The sequence below is a fragment of the Salvelinus alpinus genome, chromosome 5, assembly GCF_045679555.1.
Source record: "Salvelinus alpinus chromosome 5, SLU_Salpinus.1, whole genome shotgun sequence".
Taxonomy (NCBI): Eukaryota; Metazoa; Chordata; class Actinopteri; order Salmoniformes; family Salmonidae; genus Salvelinus; species Salvelinus alpinus.
This window is the reverse complement of record NC_092090.1, coordinates 40,150,285-40,170,163: the sequence shown is the minus strand read 5'-3', so window position 1 is coordinate 40,170,163 and position 19,879 is coordinate 40,150,285. Positions and strand designations below refer to the sequence as shown.

The 19,879-nt window shown below is 42.4% G+C and overlaps 1 protein-coding gene across 1 annotated transcript in view; it reads left to right on the top strand.

The window, feature by feature from the left end:
- The first annotated feature begins 421 nt into the window (after positions 1 to 421).
- The window catches only part of dusp22a (dual specificity phosphatase 22a), a 29,600-nt gene continuing 10,142 nt past the window's right edge, over positions 422 to 19,879 (top strand). Inside the window, exons 1-6 of the mRNA XM_071401913.1 lie at positions 422 to 740; positions 3,159 to 3,192; positions 3,977 to 4,059; positions 4,842 to 4,891; positions 14,557 to 14,631; positions 14,717 to 14,888. Coding sequence (XP_071258014.1) covers positions 720 to 740; positions 3,159 to 3,192; positions 3,977 to 4,059; positions 4,842 to 4,891; positions 14,557 to 14,631; positions 14,717 to 14,888 — 435 coding nt within the window. The 5' untranslated portion in view covers positions 422 to 719. The remainder of the gene's footprint in view (positions 741 to 3,158; positions 3,193 to 3,976; positions 4,060 to 4,841; positions 4,892 to 14,556; positions 14,632 to 14,716; positions 14,889 to 19,879) is intronic.

Genomic DNA, 19,879 nt, shown 5'->3' with positions numbered 1-19,879 from the left:
CCACTGGAGGAGTAGGCCCTACATGTCAATTATATGTGTAGGGCTTACTAGTACAAGGAACATCATAAACAGCATAGGTGTGATATATCAGCATCCATGGATTTACCCTATTTTGAAACCTGGCAAGACTTTTCTTGCCTCTTATCTAATTGTGTGAATATCGTACTAGTGCCATGTTTTTAGTTGCCATTTTAAAGGAATCCACGCTGTAGTCCTGGATTAGGCTATGGTAGGCATGTGTGGGTTTACAGGAATTAAAAAGCATAGGCTATTCGATAATTCCAATACTTAAAATGCATTTATTTAGGACATAGTACAAATAAGTAGTACTGGATGAATTGATGATAATCCTTAACAGGTCTAATGTCACGAAACCCGCGCGGAATGGGCTGCATTACGATCCCATGTACCAATGATATAATTTCTCGGGGGAAACCCGGAAGAGGATTATGGAGCGCAGGTCATACAGAGCAGCATTATGGCGATCGTCTTGTGAAGCAATGTAGACAAATCGGTCAAAGTACACCCATGTTGAACTACAGAGGCGCGAAGGGGTCTCACTAGTGACGGACAGACCATTTCGCGATCACTCGCACGCACCGCTTCATGTTATTGAAAGTCAGTCCATGTTCTTGACCAATATTTTGCGTTGTTGCATTGAGACGTAAATACTCAGCTGTATTTTAAATACTTCATAATCTTTGTCGTCTGCGAGAGAGATGGGAAATGGAATGAACAAGGTAGGGGCCTTTGTGTTTTTGTTATTAATGTATCTGTTCTGTTCAATGGCTTGATTGTTATTTTGTAGCAAGGCACTTCCTCGGAGGGGCGTAAACGTTGCACATAGATATGCGCGAAATATATTATGTCATGGTATTTACATCAGCCATCTACATGTCTATCTGCAACACTGAACGTCCCTATAGTTCCCTGAATAAAACCAAAGGGTAGGCTACTCATCACACACTGTCAATTAATATAATAACGTGATAACTCATACAGGTTTGGATTTAGGGTATCAAATGGAGAACAACACTTAGCCCTACTATTTTGACTGTTTTAAAGCCCTTATTGTTATCTGTCAATAGTTGGGTGTTTAAATGTTTTGTATATACAGTACCAGTCAAAGTTTGAACACACGTATTCATTCAAGGGCTTTTCTTTATTTTTACTATTTTCTACATTGTAGAATAATAGTGAAGACACCAAAACTATGAAATAACACATGGAATCATGTAACTAAAAAAGTGTTAAACAAATCTAAATATATTTTAGATTTTAGATTCTTCAAAGTAGTCACCCTTTGCCTTGATGACAGCTTTATACACTCTTGGTATTCTCTCAATCAGCTTCATGAGGTAGTCACCTGGAATGCATTTCAATTAACAGGTGTGCCTTGTTAATTTGTAGAATTTCTTTCCTTCTTAATGTGTTTGAGCCAATCAGTTGTGTTGTGACAAGGTAGGGGTGGTATACAGAAGATAGCCCTATTTGGCAAATGACCAAGTCCATATTATGGCAAGAACAGCTTAAATAAGCAAAGAGAAACGACAATCCATCATTACTTTAAGACATGAAGGTCAGTCAATGCAGAAAATGTTATAAGTGCAGTCTCAAAAACCATCAAACCCTGTGATGAAACTGGCCCTCATGAAGACCGCCACAGGAAAGGAAGACCCAGAGTTACCTCTGCTGCAGAGGATAAGTTCATTAGAGTTACCAGCCTCAGAAATTGCAGCCCAAATAAATGCTTCACAGAGTTCAAGTAACAGACACATCTCAACATCCACTGTTCAGAGGAGACTGAGTGAATCAGGCCTTCATTGTCGAATTGCTGCAAAGAAACCACTACTAAAGGACACCAATAATAATAAGATACTTGCTTGGCCAAGAAACACAAGCAATGGACATTGGACCGGTGGAAATCTTTTCCTTTGGTCTGATGAGTCCAAATTTGAGATTTTTGGTTCCAACCGCTGTGTCTTTGTGAGACAGAGTATGTGAACGGATAATCTCTGCATGTGTGGTTCCCACCATGAAGCATGGAGGAGGAGGTGTGATGGTGTGGGAGTGCTTTGCTGGTGTCATTGTTAGTGATTTATATAGAAATCAAGGCACACTTAACCAGCATGTCTACCCCAGCATTCTGCAGCGATACGCCATCACATCTGGTTTACACTTAGTGGGACTATCATTTGTTTTTCAACAGGACAATGACCCAACACACCTCCAGGCTGTGTAAGGGCTATTTGACCAAGAAGGAGAGTGAGGGAGTGCTGCATCAGATGACCTGGCCTCCACAATCACCCAACCTCAACCCAATTGATATGGTTTGGGATGAGTTGGACCTCAGAATGAAGGAAAATCAGCCAACAAGTGCTTAGCATATGTGGGAACTCCTTCAGGACTGTTGTAAAAGCATTCCAGGTGAAGCTGGTTGAGAGAATGCCAAGAGTGTGCAAAGGGTGGCTACTTTGAAGAATCTAAAATCAAAAATATATTTTGTTTTAACACTTTTTTTGGTTACGACATGATTCGGTATGTGTTATTACATAGTTTTGATGTTTTCACTATTATTCTACAATGTAGAAAATAGTACAAATAAAGAAAAATGAGTAGGTGAGTAGGTGTGTCCAAACTTTTGACTGGTACTGTATATATTACACGTCTTAGTGTCCCGTTAACGGTGATGGGAGTGTCCAGAAGCACCTCTGGGCACCACTGTAATTCCACCCTGACTGAAGCTCTAAGCTTATCTGAATTTCAGAGGACACTAACATCATAGGCAGGCATATACTTTTTATTTTGAAGTCTTAAATAATGCAGGAGTCTTGTAATGTCTAGAAGAGATCATGATGGGATCGCTACAGCTTTATTGCACAGCTTTGTGTCAACATGACCTTAACCATCAGAGTTGGTTCAGTGCTCCTCAATCCCAGTCATGCCAGGCAATACTATTTATTACAGGCCCTATAAGGCTTGATTTAGCTATGAGAACGGTTCCTGTTTGTTTTCTCAATTGGGAAAATACTGTTTGACCAAACTGGACACCTGAATACGTCCTACGACCATAGATAAGGAGCATCACTAAGGTTAAGGCCATGCTCAAATTGTGAATATCTAACTAGTGAAATGTCTCTTTGTTTTCCTATTTGCAGGTTGTTGATGGGCTCTACCTGGGAAATATCAGAGGTGAGAACAGGATTCTGCTGAAATCCATTCAGTTGTTTTATATATTGCACAGTCAGGCATCACACCCAAGAGGCAACACTCACTAATTCACTAGCTGTGGCAGCAGCATCTTGCTTGAATCCAGGGCAGCTTTCAAAGAGACTCAGGCATTTTCTTCTGTTATTGATGCACATGAGCTTTACTTTCTCTGTCCTTATGTTGTTATAATGTTGTTGATACGTTACCTGTAAGATATGGTCAAATTTAACAAGGGAAGAGATAACAAGAATATCTAGTGAGTGGATTATAGTTATGTATAGATCAAAATAGAGTAGCCGAAGGTTATATGTGCACTGTAGCTCAATGAACTAAGGCATGGCCCAACTTAAGGCTGCTGCATGCATCATACTGTATCCATCAGTAGAATATGGCACATTTACTCCCTCTGGTAATATTGGTGATTTATCTGCTCCTCAGCCAAGGGGGTTTCTGCCCTACCAGCTTAATGTGACATCTACCCTGCTATAATGTTAGCCATACTGATGATGGCTTCGCTAGATGGTCCAAGTACTGCTCACACACTGAAAATAGCTTTAAGTGACAAGGCCAAATGATTGCTAACCAAATTACAGCCACACAGTAAAAGATGCTGCTTCTGGGCAAGCCACTCCTGGGTCTTAAACACTTCAACTGATGCATTTCCTCTCTCTCCTTATGGCATTGCTTTGTCTACAGAGGGTCTCATAGAAATTCACTGAGAAGAATCACTGATCGACATTTTCTCCCTCCCTTCGTCTTTTCCCAGACTCGGAGAACAGAGAAAGTTTGTCCCAGAACAACATCACCCACATCCTGTCTGTGTATAACAATGCTAAACCCGTGCTGGAGGTGAGTGGGGCAGGCAGCCATAGAGGACACAAGGCCAGTTTCACAGAGATAGACTGAATACATTGTTGTGTCTGGAGTAGGCTTCATTCTGGTTTAGTTGGTCATGAACTGAAATGGGATTTCATGACCATTGACCATAACCTTGAATAACATGTCTTACATGAGTCAAACTTAAATATTTAAATGATTTTTAACTTCCTCATACTCAGTTAGTGAATATGGGACTTTGTCTCAAATTCTAGAGAGACGTCTCATAACTTTTTGGGTCAGTATTCAGTTCCTTGATTTGATTCATGGGAATTATGTTGTGTAATGAAATCCGTACAGTATGGCATAATTTTGTAGAAGTGGAAAACATAGATTTTGTAGTACATAGTTGAAGCCAGCTGGGGGTAGTGGTGTCTCACAGTTTAGTACATACCAGTGACATTGGACTGTAGAACTTTAGACAAAGCTTTAACTGTTCAATAAAGCACTTCACTCTTGAAGCATCATATTTTAGTTTTATTTGACCTATGTGGTTCATTTATAATACTCAGTTGAGTATGTGTATGTATTTACTTGACTCATCCAACAACAATGTGCAGTTGATGACCACACACCTTACCTACTAATTACTGTTTCAAACAATAGAAATAATTACAAGAATGCTAATTGGCAGAAAGTGAATGATATACCGCTGATAAACTGTACTGTGACCACATGTAGATGGCATGTGCTGTGTGCAGAACAAAACTGACCCTCGTGTTGTGTTTGTACTCCTATCTGTTTACCTCTCACAGGACATGACCTACCTGTGTATCCACGCAGCTGATGCGTCTAGCCAGAACCTGTGAGTTACCACACACACACACACACCATTCGTTGTCAAACAAATCCACCAACACAAGCCACTCCGCTGTATACCATCGTCAGAGGTCCCTCTTTTCTTCCTGTGAACAAGATATGACTCATGTGTCATATTGTTTCAATAACAGTTGAACAGTTGAACGGAACTCTTCAGTTTGTGGCTCCAGGGTGACACGCAGGCAGGAAAATTAGATTAGTCACTTTGTCTTTGAAAAAACTGAAATAAGCCTGGAAGTCTTTTAAAGGTTCATACAGTATGTGTCAGGTAGAAATAAACAAGGTACCTACATTATCAAGTCAGAGACCAAAACAGTAAAAAAACACTAAGACCTGATAATCTAAAGGACTCTGAGAGAAAGACATCTCAGTTTGACTTGTCTGGCTCTGCTATCAGAGCAGGAAAGAGTGTGGAGATGGTGCAGTATTTTAAATGGCTGTAGTTTTATATAGACCCCATCCCCACTGTGTGAAATAAGCTAGATAGACTGCTGCTGCTTCACGTGTGTTATCAAGTCCCCCTCTGTCATTATAGCAGCAGACCAAAACATTTGCTTCTCTGTCTCTAAGCTGCTCTCATGTTTGGTGGGTCGCCATTGGCATACTACCATTTAGTACAAATACTGAAAATGTTATTAAACAAGTTGCAGAAATGTAACAGTTGAAAATAAAAAATAATCAGGGGTTGGAACCGAAATCATTTCCCAATCATTTCGTTCTGAACAGAACCACATTTCTTTTGTTCCGTTCCACTGTTCCGACCAGCAAAATAAAGTTCTGAACCGGTTCGAATCCCAAAAAAGTACCAGTTTATATCGTTCCTTTCTGTTTCTTTTTTAACCTGCTCATTAAATTACTTCACCAATCAGTGCGGATAGAGCAGGCAAGCTAGTTGTTTACATGCATGATGGACAGACAAGTGTAGACTATTGCGCAAGATGTGACTGAAATTTTACGAGTGGGGAGAGAGCGAGAGATGGTTAAGGAGCAGGCTTGAAGCTCTAGGCACCTTGTTATGACATGCATTATATGAATTAGGTCGACAGAGTTATACAGTAACTAGGCCTATAATATTCTTAACTAGCATTGAAAAAGTGAATACATTTATCTGTCCCCATCTTCTCACTCTTCTAACGTCAGTACAGTAGCCTATGCTTCGGAAGGGGGAGAGGCAGGTAACTTAAACATGCACATACATCGGCAAAGATTTTCAGCTTGCAGGCAGACGCTGGAATAAGTTTCTGAGTGACAGAGTGAGGGCTTTGCATTGGCGCTTTGTTGCATTTTTTTTGTGGGACTAGAAAAAAATGCCTGGAACGTAAAATAACGTTATTAACCGGTTTTCCTTGCTTTTAAAATAACGGTTCTGTTCCGGAACAGTATGGATCACTTTCATTCCCGGTTCCATTTCTGTTCCTTGAAAAATGTTGTTCTTTTCCGGTTATCGGTTCTGTTCCTTGAACCGGTTCCAACCCCTGAAAATGATAATACAAATGCTGTAACACACGAGAATCATTTCAGTAGTAAGGGACTCAGACTCTAGTGTTGTGGTGGTCATTGGAGGCAGGTCTTTCATGTCATTTGATTACACATTGTGGTTATTTGAAAAGAACAGTAGTGTCAGAGTCCCCCTAGCATCACATGGTAACCCTGTGATGTCTCTCCAAGTGACTTGACAGCTGAGGGTAGAGTCCCTGTAGCACTGAGACCGTTCTGCTCAGCTCTGCTCTGTGTGGGTGTCCTTCCTTCCACCCACGCTATTATCACTTTCACATTCAGTCTTTAGTAGAGTTGAATATTTTCCCGGTATTTAAAAAATGTTCCATCCCGAGAATAAATCACTTTTCTCTCGGGCACCAGGTATTTCCCGCCAAAACCGGAAGTGTCATTCCAAAGCATATAAAACATATAAACTGAGTGTACCAAACATTAGGAACACCTTCCTAATATTGAGTTGCTCCCCCTTTTGCCCTCAGAACAGCCTCAATTCCTCGGAGCATGGACTCTACAAGGTGTCGAAGCGTTCCACAGGGATGCTGGCACATGTTGACTCCAATGCTTTCCACAGTTGGCTGGATGTCCTTTGGGTAGTGGACCATTCTTGATACACACGGAATATTGTTGAGTGTGAAAAATCCAGCAGCGTTGCACTTCTTGACATTCTCAAACCGGTGCACCTGGCACCTACTACCATACCCCGTTCAAAGGCACTTAAATCTTTTGTCTTGCCCATTCACCCTCTGAATGGCACACATACATAATCCATGTCTCACTTGTCTCAAGGCTTAAAAATCCTTCTTCAACCTGTCTCCTACCCTTCATGCACACTGATTTGAAGTGGATTTAACAAGCAACATCATTAAGGGATGATAGCTTTCACCTGGATTCACCTGGTCAGTCTGTCATAGAAAGAGCAATGTTTCGTACGCTGGGTAAGTACAGTTTAAGTCGGATGTTTACATACACCTTAGCCAAATACATTTAAACTCAGTTTTTCACAATTCCTGACATTTAATCCTAGTAAAAATTCCTTGTCTTAGGTCAGTTAAAATCACCACTTTATTTTAAGAATGTAAAATGTCAGAATAATAGTAGAGAGAATGATTTATTTCAGCTTTTATTTCTTTCACCACATTCCCAGTGGGTCAGAAGTTTACATACACTCAATTAGTATTTGGGAGCATTGCCTTTAAATTGTTTAACTTGGGTGAAACATTTCAGATAGCCTTCCACAAGCTTCCCACAATAAGTTGGGTGAATTTTGGCCCATTCCTCCTGACAGAGCTGGTGTAACTGAGTCAGGTTTGTAGGCCTCCTTGCTCGCACACGCTTTTTCAGTTCTGCCCACAGATTTTCTATAGGATTGAGGTCAGGGCTTTGTGATGGCCACTCCAATACCTTGACTTTGTTGTCCTTAAGCCATTTTGCCACAACATTGGAAGTATGCTTGGGGTCATTGTCCATTTGGAAGACCCATTTGCGACCAAGCTTTAACTTCCTGACTGATGTCTTGAAATGTTGCTTCAATATATACACATCATTTTCCTGCCTCATGATGCCATCTATTTTGTGAAGTGTACCAGTCCCTTTCCTGCAGCAAAGCACCCACACAACATGATCCTACCACCCCCGTGCTTCACGGTTGGGATGGTGTTCTTCGGCTTGCAAGCCTCCCCCTTATTCCTCCAAACATAAAAATGGTCATTATGGCCAAACAGTTCTATTTTTGTTTCAGCAGACCAGAGGACATTTCTCCAAAAAGTACTATCTTTGTCCCCATGTGCAGTTGCAAACCGTAGTCTGTCTTTTTTATGGTGGTTTTAGAGCAGTGGCTTCTTCTTTGCTGAGTGGTCTTTCAGGTTATGTCGATATAGGACTCGTTTTACTGTGGATATAGATACTTTTGTACCGGTTTCCTCCAGCATCTTCACAAGGTCCTTTGCTGTTGTTCTGGGATTGATTTGCACTTTTCGCACCAAAGTACGTTAATCTCTAGGAGACAGAACGCTTCTCCTTCCTGAGCGGTATGACGGCTGCATGGTCCCATGGTGTTTATACTTGCGTACTATTGTTTGTACAGATGAACGTGGTACCTTCAGGTGTTTGGAAATTGCTCCCAAGGATGAACCAGACTTGTGGAGGTCTACAATTTATTTTCTGAGGTCTTGACTGATTTCTTTTGATTTTCCCATGATGTCAAGCAAAGAGGCACTGAGTTTGAAGGTAGGCCTTGAAATACATCCACAGGTACACCTCTATTTGACTCAAATGATGTCAATTAGCCTATCAGAAGCTTCTAAAGCCATGACATCATTTTCTGGAATATTCCAAGCTGTTTAAAGGCACAGTCAACTTAGTGTATGTAAACTTCTGACTCACTGGAAATGTGATACAGTGAATTATAAGTGAAATAATCTGTCTGTAAACAATTGTTGGACAAATTACTTGTGTCATGCACAAAGTAGATGTCCTAACTGACATGCCAAAACTATAGTTTGTTAACAAGAAATTTGTGGAGTGGTTGAAAAATGAGTTTTATTGACTCCAACCTAAGTGTATGTAAACTTCCGACTTCAACTGTATGTCTGGATTTGATTAGAGCTTTGATCGGCATGAAAATTCAAGCCTGAAGTCACCTGAGCCTGATGAGCCATACATTAAAGACATTTTATGATCCTAAGCCCAAAAAAGCACAAATAATTGTGTCGTTTTCCAATACATAGCCGCACATTACGCTGGCCACGCACCACTTTTAGAGATCCTATAAAAGAGAGAGCTACTTCCATGGTACCTATGACCTGCACCATCTGTTGAGTTTGTTCTGTGTCCACTGTTCACATGAATTACTGCTCATTACATTAGTATTGTAGCCCGCTGTGTAGCGCAGTAAGGATAACTACCAGGGTGGAATGTTCTACCCTGCTTCTCATACCTGGACAGAAACACCCTGTCTGCCAGTCAGTCAGAAAAGGACAGCCACTAGTGTTAAAGACATGCTCCGTAACTTTGGCGACTAGTAAGTCTTTTTTTTTTACCTCCCGCAAGCAGAGCATAACTCAGTCAGTCTGTCAATCACTTGTCTTCTCAGAGGAAAATAAGAAGGAGAGAGATGATGATGATGATGAGGGTGGTTGGAGGTTGCGGATGAGGGGAGGAGGGGATGTTGTTGGGTTGGGGGGCCTCTGACCCCCCTGTCGCAACCAACTGGTCTGCAGGCAGCAGGAAGGAAGCCTTGCTGTGACATCCTGCTGTGCCTCGGTCACCAGGCCTATTATAGTCCCTCTCTGTCACAATCCCTAGGCTGGGAAAACAGGGCTAACGGTCTCCGCACTGGTTTCATCACGTCCCCCTGTTCCCTGCTTTTAGAGACCAGGCCAGGGACTGACATGGCTAGGGGCCCTAGGGGCTAGGACTGGGGGCCTCTCTCCTGATGAGTCTCTGAGAGTGTGTCATTATTGTGGTAGGATGCTGACCTGACCCCCACTTCATGTTGTTTTATTAAACACTCAAGAAACAAGAATTAGAATTAGATTCAGGTGGACATGTCCTATATCTTCAGTTACCAGATATCACAAAACTAAAGCACTACAGAGTCTTTGTTTGGATTCAACCATACAGTTTGCCACTGTCCTTCATTTGTGATTATAATATGGGTGGTTCGAGCCCTGAATGCTGATTGGCTGACAGCCGTGGTATATCAGACCGTATACCACGGGTTTGACAAAACATGTATTTTTACTGCTCTAATTACGTTGGTGACCAGTTTATAATAGCAATAAGGCACCTCGGGGGTTTGTGATATATGGCCAATATACCACGGCTAAGGGCTGTGTTCAGGCACTCCGCGATGCGTTGTGCGTAAGAACAGCCCTTGGCCATGGTATATTGGCTATATACCACACCTCCTCGGGGCTTATTGCATAAATATACACTGAGTATACCAAACACCCCTCCCCTCCCTCATTGCAGTTCTTGACACAAACCGGTGCACCTGGAACCTACAACCATACCTGTTTCAAAGGCGCTTAAATATTTTGTCTTGCCTATTCACTCTCTCAATGGCACACATACACAATCCATGTCTCAAGGCTTAAGAACTTTTCTTTAGCCTGTCTCCGCCCCTTCATCTACACTGATTGAAACGGATTTAATAAGGGATCATAGCTTTCACCTGGATTCACCTGGTCAGTCTGTCATGGAAAGAGCAGGTGTTCTTAATGTTTTGTCTACTCAGTGTAAGATCCTAATTCTTTTTGTTTTCATTTGGAGTTCAGCCTGTCAAAACACAAAACAATCACCACATAATACATTTCTGCACATTTAACAAGATAGCCGGAAACCTCTGGACCAGAAATAATTAGAAAAGTGCTGAGGAGACATCTTTCAGCAAGAGTTTGACTCCAAGTGAGAAGGAGGGAACGCGCAATCCATCTATTTTAGCCCCTGGCTGTTGAGTTGGTTGGGTAACAAAGCAGCCTTTGCTGTTATAGGACAATGCTCCCCAACATATGACTCTCCTATTGTGCAACGCTTCACTACTATTTCCCAATAGTGTTTGGAGTGGTAGCCATACACCAACAGCAAAAAACAGATCAAGTCACAGTATAGGGTAGATGGAAGGAGAATGTTAGTTGGGGTATATGCTGTATTGATCTACATGAAAAGATGATCTCTAAAGATGGAATGATAGTGGTTGTAAAGTCTGGGAGGGGAAGCAGTATAGGAGTCCCCTATACTCTCATTACCTCGCAGTCCTACAAAGGTGCATGAATTGACAAACCAACGGGTTGTGTGAGAGATATTATGATTTTCTTGGATGACAGTGGAAGTTGAATAGAAAATACTTCTAGGTTCTCCTGGTAGTGTCCAGTGGAGAGTGCTACTAAACAAGACAACTGTATAGGACAGATCACTTCCACCACCATCTCCAGAGTAAGCTACCTATCCCTTCCCCCTCCATAACATCCTTATGCGTCTTTTCCCACTAGCACTGACTTTGCTGATAACCACTTTGTTCAGGGAAAATGTACTTGCTACGATTGTGATGTGTTGTTGTCTCACCTACAGTAGCTATCTTAAGATGAATGCACTAATGTAAGTCACTCTGGATAAGACCGTCTGCTAAATTACTAGACTGTGCCCTGGGACTTCCCAGTGGTGTGATGATTGGACACAGATACTTTGGTATAAGACAGGTCAGGTATCTATCTGGACATCATGACTAAGATGAAACGGATTGAAGGAACTTGTGCTGTGCAGAGATGGGGTCCAGATGACTTTTACACCTTAGTTTCACTTCTTCCTGTTCTTTCTCATATCCCATAAAATGTGACCTGAAATCAATTTATATAGTTATAGATCTGGTCTCACCTAGGGCTGTGACGGTCATGACATTTTGTCAGCTGGTGATTGTCAAGCAAATAACTGCCAGTTTCACGGTAATTGACCATTAATTAACATAAACACATTTAGCTTCTCCTGGCTTCCACACATTTCCACTGATGCAGATCTTTGGAACATCTACATTTTAAAAAGTCTAATATATCCATGTAAGAGCCTACATCATCACAGTAAATCCGTGATTTATTTTAGACAGGTCTAAAGAAACATGATATGAAGAAAATGTAGTCTATTTCAGAAGAACAGAATAGCATACTCTTTGTTGTCCTTGTGTTGTCCTTGTGTTAGGCCCTGATCTGGCTATGCCATATGTCTGTGGAATTGTACACTAGTTCATTAAGCAGACAAGATTTGCTTAGAATTCTGTGACATTATTTTACATGATTGTATAGAATGAAGAATACAATTGAACATAGCTGAGTAAAATAGAAAGGATATTTTCTCCAAACATTTTAAAGGAGTGTGCATATGCAGCTATTCTGTGTTGAGCGCTTAACAAAGAAACAGGTAATCCTAAATACTTAATTTCAAGTTATTTATGCATCTTTGGTTGTGATACAAACATCGGGCTATATCTTCTGATTTTTAATACAATAAGGCTGCATGATGCAACTCTAATGGTGCGACTCTAATGATGTTTTGAAAAAAGTTGCATGAAAGGCATGAGCCCTGCTTTGTTTTTTGCTGTACACACTTTGACAAGCTCTTGATAATGCCTCGAATCTTCCGGTGGCATCCCTTTTGTGTGGCTGTAATGTCACGTAAAAAGAAATCTATGTATTTTGCGGCCAGTGGCCATTGTGCTCTTGGGCTGAATATAATTATTATAATTCCCTTCTCCCGGTTGCACGCTCTGATGCACCTCTTACTCACATGGCTCTCCATCACGTGACGGGTCTTTCTCACAGGCTACAAGTGAAGACAGACACATTGGGGAGGCAACTGCGTGCGTCCTTATTCAATTCCGAGGAAGAACTGTCCACATTTACTTTTCGTCAGCCAACAAGATGAGTAGGCCTAACAAACAGCAAAAGCACTAGCCTATGTCAATCTACTATCCCCCATAGTACAAAAGTCGACATATTCTGTGTGAGAAATAAATATTCCAAACATAGTGTAGGACAGTTGTGGGATGCGATAGATTCCAAATTAATCCAACCACTAGCATCAAAACAACTTTTTTAAGCAATGAGCCTGAAGCAACAGATCAGAACGTTTAGCTTAAATTGTTGATCAACTATTAGGATATTTCTTCACATTATAAGCGCAGCAATGTGCACACCGTAGTAAGCTATAAGCACAAAGCTTCCATTAGCAGGAAAACACAATTCTAAAAATTGACCGCAAATGCAATTATGAATGTAATGCTTTTATTATAAATGTGCATTTTTATGGTGAAAATGATCTTCCCCATACTTGAAACTCACATGCTTCACATGTATGCCAGTTAGGCTCTACACCCGTTGTAAAACTGATTATTGTGCTCCATTTTAAGAAGTTATTTGGCCACTTTAATTGTGATACAAACCTTTTCAAAACATATAGTCCTATGGGCTAGGCTACATATGAGGTGTGCAGCTATGTGTCACGCCCCGACCTTAGTTCCTTTGTTATGTCTCTATTTTGGTTTGGTCAGGGCGTGAGTTGGGGTGGGCATTCTATGTTTTTGTTCTATGTTTTATATTTCTATGTGTTTGGCCGAGTGTGGTTCTCAATCAGAGGCAGCTGTCTATCGTTGTCTCTGATTGAGAACCATACTTAGGTAGCCACATCCCACCTGTGTTTTGTGGGTAGTTGTTTTCTGTTTTGTGTGTCTGCACCAGCCAGAACTGTTTCGGTCGTTATCTTTGTTATTTTTGTTATTTCAGTGTTCCTTCCTAATAAATATGGACACGTACCACGCTGCACCTTGGTCCTCTCCTTCCAACAGCCATTACACTATGATGTGAAAAGTCTCCCAAAAAAAGTATTGCGCTGTTTCTTGCCTTAAGCTGGGCATCAAGTGATAATATATAATTCACAAGTGATAGGCTAATATTGTCACCCATCAGACTATTCTTGATTTAATCTTCTCTTTACATATACTAAATAATATATATGTGAAATTTTGATTTATCATGTACCTGTCTCAAAACCGCAGCCGGGAAAAAATACATGGAATCTATCCACTTAAATAGAGAATGGAGAACGCTATTCTCGTGGTTCATGTTCATGCCAGCCAGGTAGGCTATACTCCTGTTGTAAAGAGAAGCAATGTGCTTAGTATTAGGGAAGTTGAGAAATAAATATAGTAGGCCTAGCCTATAGAAAGCTGATGTGATCCTCCTATTTTTAATAGAGGCCATCACTCTGTTTTCTCATGCAATTGCATAGAAATGTTGCGCAACATGAGCTCATGGGCTCTCATTCAGTGTTTGATTTAGATTTTCAATAACATTTGCATTGATGTCAGAGTGATTAGAGGGACAATGCTAAGTCCCAGGCAGTTGGCAAGTTAGGTAGGCTACTAATGACCATCAGCAGCATCAGAGCTTGGAGAAGCCTAATTACCGTGTCTAAATGGTCACGTGGAATTTGATTGCCATCATGACTCATGACCGCCAGTGTGGCAGTAATATGGTCATCTTAACAGCCCTAGTCTCACCTATGACAAGACAATCCACATCCTGATATGATCAGTGATACACTTTTTACACTACACTGTTTATTCTGTACTTGTACTTATAAGGCCATGTGTTTTTGTCTTTGCAGGTCACAGCATTTCAAAGAGAGCATCAGGTTCATCCACGAATGTCGTCTAAATGGAGGGGCCTGTCTGGTGCACTGGTACGTACACCACCTAACCATAAACCACTAACTTTCTGTTGACCGTACCTGACCCCTCATGACTATGCTCTGTCCCATAATGCAGCCTGGCCGGTGTGTCCCGTAGTACTACCATGGTGGTGGCCTACCTGATGACCGTCACCACCTACAGCTGGGAGGAGTGTCTGTCGGCTGTCAAGGCCGTGCGTTCCTTCGTAGGCCCGAACTATGGCTTCCAACAGCAACTACAGGAGTACCAGATGAACCAAGTCACAGAGGTAGTTACACACACATTGAAACACACACACCCTGTATATCAAATCAAACTTTATTTGCCACATGCGCCGAATACAACAAGTATAGACTTTACCGTGAAATGCTTACTTACAAGCCCTTAACCAACAGTGCAGTTCAAGAAGAAGAAAATACTTACCAAGTAGGTTAACATAAAAAGTAATAATAAAAAGTAACACAATAAGAATAACAATAATGAGGCTATATACAAGGGGCACCGGTACCGAGTCAGTGTGCAGGGGGTACAGGCTAGTTGAGGTAATTTGTACATGTAAGTGCGGGCGAAGTGACTATGCATAGGTAACAAACAAACAGCGAGTAGCAGCAGTGTACAAGGGGGGGATGTCAATGTAAATTGTCCGGTGGCGATTTTTATAAATTGTTCAGCAGTCTAATGGCTTGGGGGTAGAAGTTGTTGAGGAGCCTTTTGGTCCTAGACTTGGTGCTCCGGTACCGGTTGCCATGCGGTAGCAGAGAAAACAGTCTATAACTTGGGTGACTGGAGTCTCTGACAATTTTATGGTCTTTCCTCTGACACGCCTATTATATAGGTCCTGGATGGCAGGAAGCTTGGCCCCAGTGATGTACTGGGCCGTTTGCACTACCCTCTGTAGCGCCTTACGATCAGTTGCCGACAGTTGCCATACCAGGCGGTGATGCAACTGGTCAGGATGCTCTCGATGGTGCAGCTATAGAAACCTTTGAGGATCTGGGGGCCCATGCCAAATCTTTTCAGTCTTCTGAGGGTAAAAAGGTTTTGTCGTGCCCTCGTCATGACTGTCTTGGTATGTTTGGACCATGATAGTTCGTTGGTGATGTGGAAACCAAGGATCTTGAAACTCTAGACCCCCTCCACCCCCTTCAATGTTAATGAGGGCCTGTTCGGCCTGCATTTTACTGTAGGCCACGATCAGCTCCTTTGTCTTGCTCACATCAAGGGAGAGGTTGTAGTTCTCTGACCTCCTCCCTATAGGCCGTCTCATCGTTGTCGGTGATCAGGCCTACCACTGTTGTGTCGTCAGCAAACTTAATGATGGTGTTGGAGTCGTGTTTGGCCATGCAGTCGTGGGTGAACAGGGAATACAAGGAGGGGACTAAGTACACACCCCTGAGGGGCCCCACTGTTGAGGATCAGCGTGGCAGACGTATTGTTGCCTACTCTTACCACCTGGGGGCGGCCCTTAATGCTCCAGGGGCGCTGTACAATGGTGACCCTGGCCGTGACCCCACTCCCTGCGGGTGTCTCACGGGGAGTTGGGATATGCAACAAATAACAGGACAAATATAAGCAACCCCCAAATTATTGTTATTATTCTACAGCTTCCCGCAATTCAATGTGGGCAGAAAAACACCCTGTAACACAGCTCAAGTGTAATATTTAGACTTGAATAGTTCAGGCCTATCAACGGTAAACAATTTCAGTGAGTAAGAAGAATGCCAGTTAAGTCCCACCATTTCTCTAACACCCACTCGGAAGCCAAACTGTTAGCTTACTCCCACTCATAGTACAGAGTCACAGGAATGTGTCATCATTCAGCTGCTATCAGTTAATGATGCAGCTGTTTTTACAAGGCCACGCCTGCCCTGTCAGGTTCATACCTTTGGTTTACTTTCACTTCTGTAGATGGAGGTGGGTCTCTGACAGTAAACCTGGAGCCCATCCTTCCTGGTTGCCTGACTCAACTTTGTATGGCCTACCAGGGATCTTCCTAAACTCATCATACTGCTCATTAGCAATCTGGGAGATGATCTCTGTGATGGCTGATGACTTTCTCTGGACTTGCTGTTATGACCGAGGTGGGTTATGAACCCTCAATGTATTTAGGCAAACAGAAGACAACTAGATCGTGTGTAAACTGTTACTATGTGACTTTCATCTGGGCCACCAGAAATACATAAGTTATTTAATTAGAAGTGCCACCATCATGCATATGAACTGTGACTTCACCCTCCTTCACTCTCATGTCACTAGACCTACACTAAAGTGTTTGCTGGTTTCAAAGTGAGTATCTGTGTTGTCAGTTTATTTATACCCATCTGCATGTTATTCACACAAGATGTAGTGGGGTGAGAAAATGGCTTTCCTGTTGTGGGGCAGCTATTTCCACATACATCAGACTTCAAACCTGTGAAATGATGTGTGACATGCACACGCACAGACGCACACACACACACACGCACGTTTCTAGACCATGCTGCAAAGAGAGCTGTGTATGGAGGTTGCTGAAAAGGGCTTTGTCTCTGGAACTGGTGTGTGTGTAGCATACAGAAGGGGAACTGGAGGGGCTTGCTGAAATTGCATTAGCCTGGTAATAACCATCACGTGACTGTAATTACTGTCAGAGGCTTGCAACATGTCTTCACCGAAGAAAAAAACATTTGTTATTTTCTTATTGTTTGGTTGAGTTGACAGTGATTTTGAGGATCAAAGGGGAAATGGGATTCCTTTCTTCATGCTTTTCCCACGACTGTGTCTTAGAGAGAATTTGCTCTTGTCATCCCAATAGTTTTATCTATAGTGTTATACTGTATATAGAGGTGATCAATTGTATATTTTTTTAATTTCACAACACTTTGCCTAAAACACTGATACAACTAAGGCATGTCTGTTGTTAAAAATGATTATAAATGCATTATGACGTGGGTGTTTTGTTGTGCATAAGGTAAGGTTCAGTAAGTGTGATAGTGTCTTAGGGGTTGTGTCCAGGTCACTGTTCCTTAGTTTGGACTTTGACTTACTTTGAATGGATTCAAAGCAAAGAGATGTTTTCAAGCAAACAAAACTGAAATTGACATAATTTGTTCCAATTTTGAGTAATCCTTTTCTCATGAATAATTGATCTGGTAGTGAAAACTGGTAAGGAAATGGTGGAGAGTCTGACTCAAAGCTGGGTTTGGGACTCAAGTCTCCCGTCTGTCCTTATCGTGTGTAGTCTAACTGTTCATTGTACCTTCCTTGGTGTGTATTTTTGTAACACAGTGCATATTTTTGTAACACAGTCCATTTTCTTGTAGAGAGGTTTGAGTATGTTGTATGACTGGTTATGGATGGTGGTAATGGGAGTCGCTGTGACACCTGACGGTTGTGTGGGAGGAAACATACTTCACAGTGACACACCTGATGTCACGACTTCCACCAAAGGTGGCTCCTCTTCCTGTTCGGGTGGTGCTCGGCGATCGTCGTCGCCGGCCTACTAGCTGCCACCGATCCATTTTTCCTTTTTGTTTGTGTCTGTCTGTATTGTTTACACCTGTGTCTGATTAGTTGATTTCGGTGGGTATATTTACCTCCGCTGCCTGCTAGTCTTTGTGCGGGATTGTTTTCTGTGGTTATGTTATTTAGGGGTGCGTGTCTGCACCACGGGGTTTCTTTTCTCACGACAGTTGTGCCGTTAGGTATTGAGTTTAGTAGTAGAGGTTTCTCCTCCGTGTGTATGCGCTTTATTTCCCTGAGTGTGTGGCAACCTCGTTTGGGCGTGTTTCAGTCCCATGTTGTAGTTGTGTTGGGAATGCTCATTAAACTATTTTGCCACTGGGAATTCCTTGCTCTCCTCCTCCTGATTCCTGCACCTCCCTCCGTTAGGAGGCACATGACACCTGAACACAACTCTTCTCTTTTACCAGACATGGGAACTGTCTTGGTTCATCTGGAAATCCTGAATTTATGATAGGAAGTCTGTAACACTATTTTGTATATAACATTAAAATTATACTGTATTTCATGATTACTCAACTAATGTAAAAAATGTACCACTAGTTTGTTAACCTATACATTACTGTAATAAATTTTAGGTAATTTATAAGAAAATAAATACACATTGCATTGATACTAGTAGCCACCCACCACTCCATCCAACACCTGTCTACCAGAAGCCCATGATGTGATGTCCAACACCTGTCTACCAGAAGCCCGTGATGTGATGTTCAACACCTGTCTACCAGAAGCCCGTGATGTCCAACACCTGTCTACCAGAAGCCCGTGATGTCCAACACATGTCTACCAGAAGCCTGTGATGTGATGTTCAACACCTGTCTACCAGAAGCCCATGATGTGATGTCCAACACCTGTCTACCAGAAGCCCGTGATGTGATGTTCAACACCTGTCTACCAGAAGCCCGTGATGTCCAACACCTGTCTACCAGAAGCCCGTGATGTCCAACACATGTCTACCAGAAGCCTGTGATGTGATGTTCAACACCTGTCTACCAGAAGCCCATGATGTGATGTCCAACACCTGTCTACCAGAAGCCCGTGATGTTCAACACCTGTCTACCAGAAGCCCGTGATGTGATGTCCAACACCTGTCTACCAGAAGCCCGTGATGTTCAACACATGTCTACCAGAAGCCCATGATGTGATGTCCAACACCTGTCTACCAGAAGCCCATGATGTGATGTCCAACACCTGTCTACCAGAAGCCCGTGATGTTCAACACCTGTCTACCAGAAGCCCGTGATGTTCAACACCTGTCTACCAGAAGCCTGTGATGTGATGTCCAACACCTGTCTACCAGAAGCCCATGATGTGATGTCCAACACCTGTCTACCAGAAGCCCGTGATGTGATGTCCAACACCTGTCTACCAGAAGCCCGTGATGTGATGTCCAACACCTGTCTACCAGAAGCCCATGATGTGATGTCCAACACCTGTCTACCAGAAGCCCGTGATGTGAATGCCAACACCTGTCTACCAGAAGCCCGTGATGTGATGTCCAACACCTGTCTACCAGAAGCCCGTGATGTGATGTCCAACACCTGTCTACCAGAAGCCTGTGATGTTCAACACCTGTCTACCAGAAGCCCGTGATGTGATGTCCAACACCTGTCTACCAGAAGCCCATGATGTGATGTTCAACACCTGTCTACCAGAAGCCCGTGATGTGATGTCCAACACCTGTCTACCAGAAGCCCGTGATGTGATGTCCAACACCTGTCTACCAGAAGCCTGTGATGTTCAACACCTGTCTACCAGAAG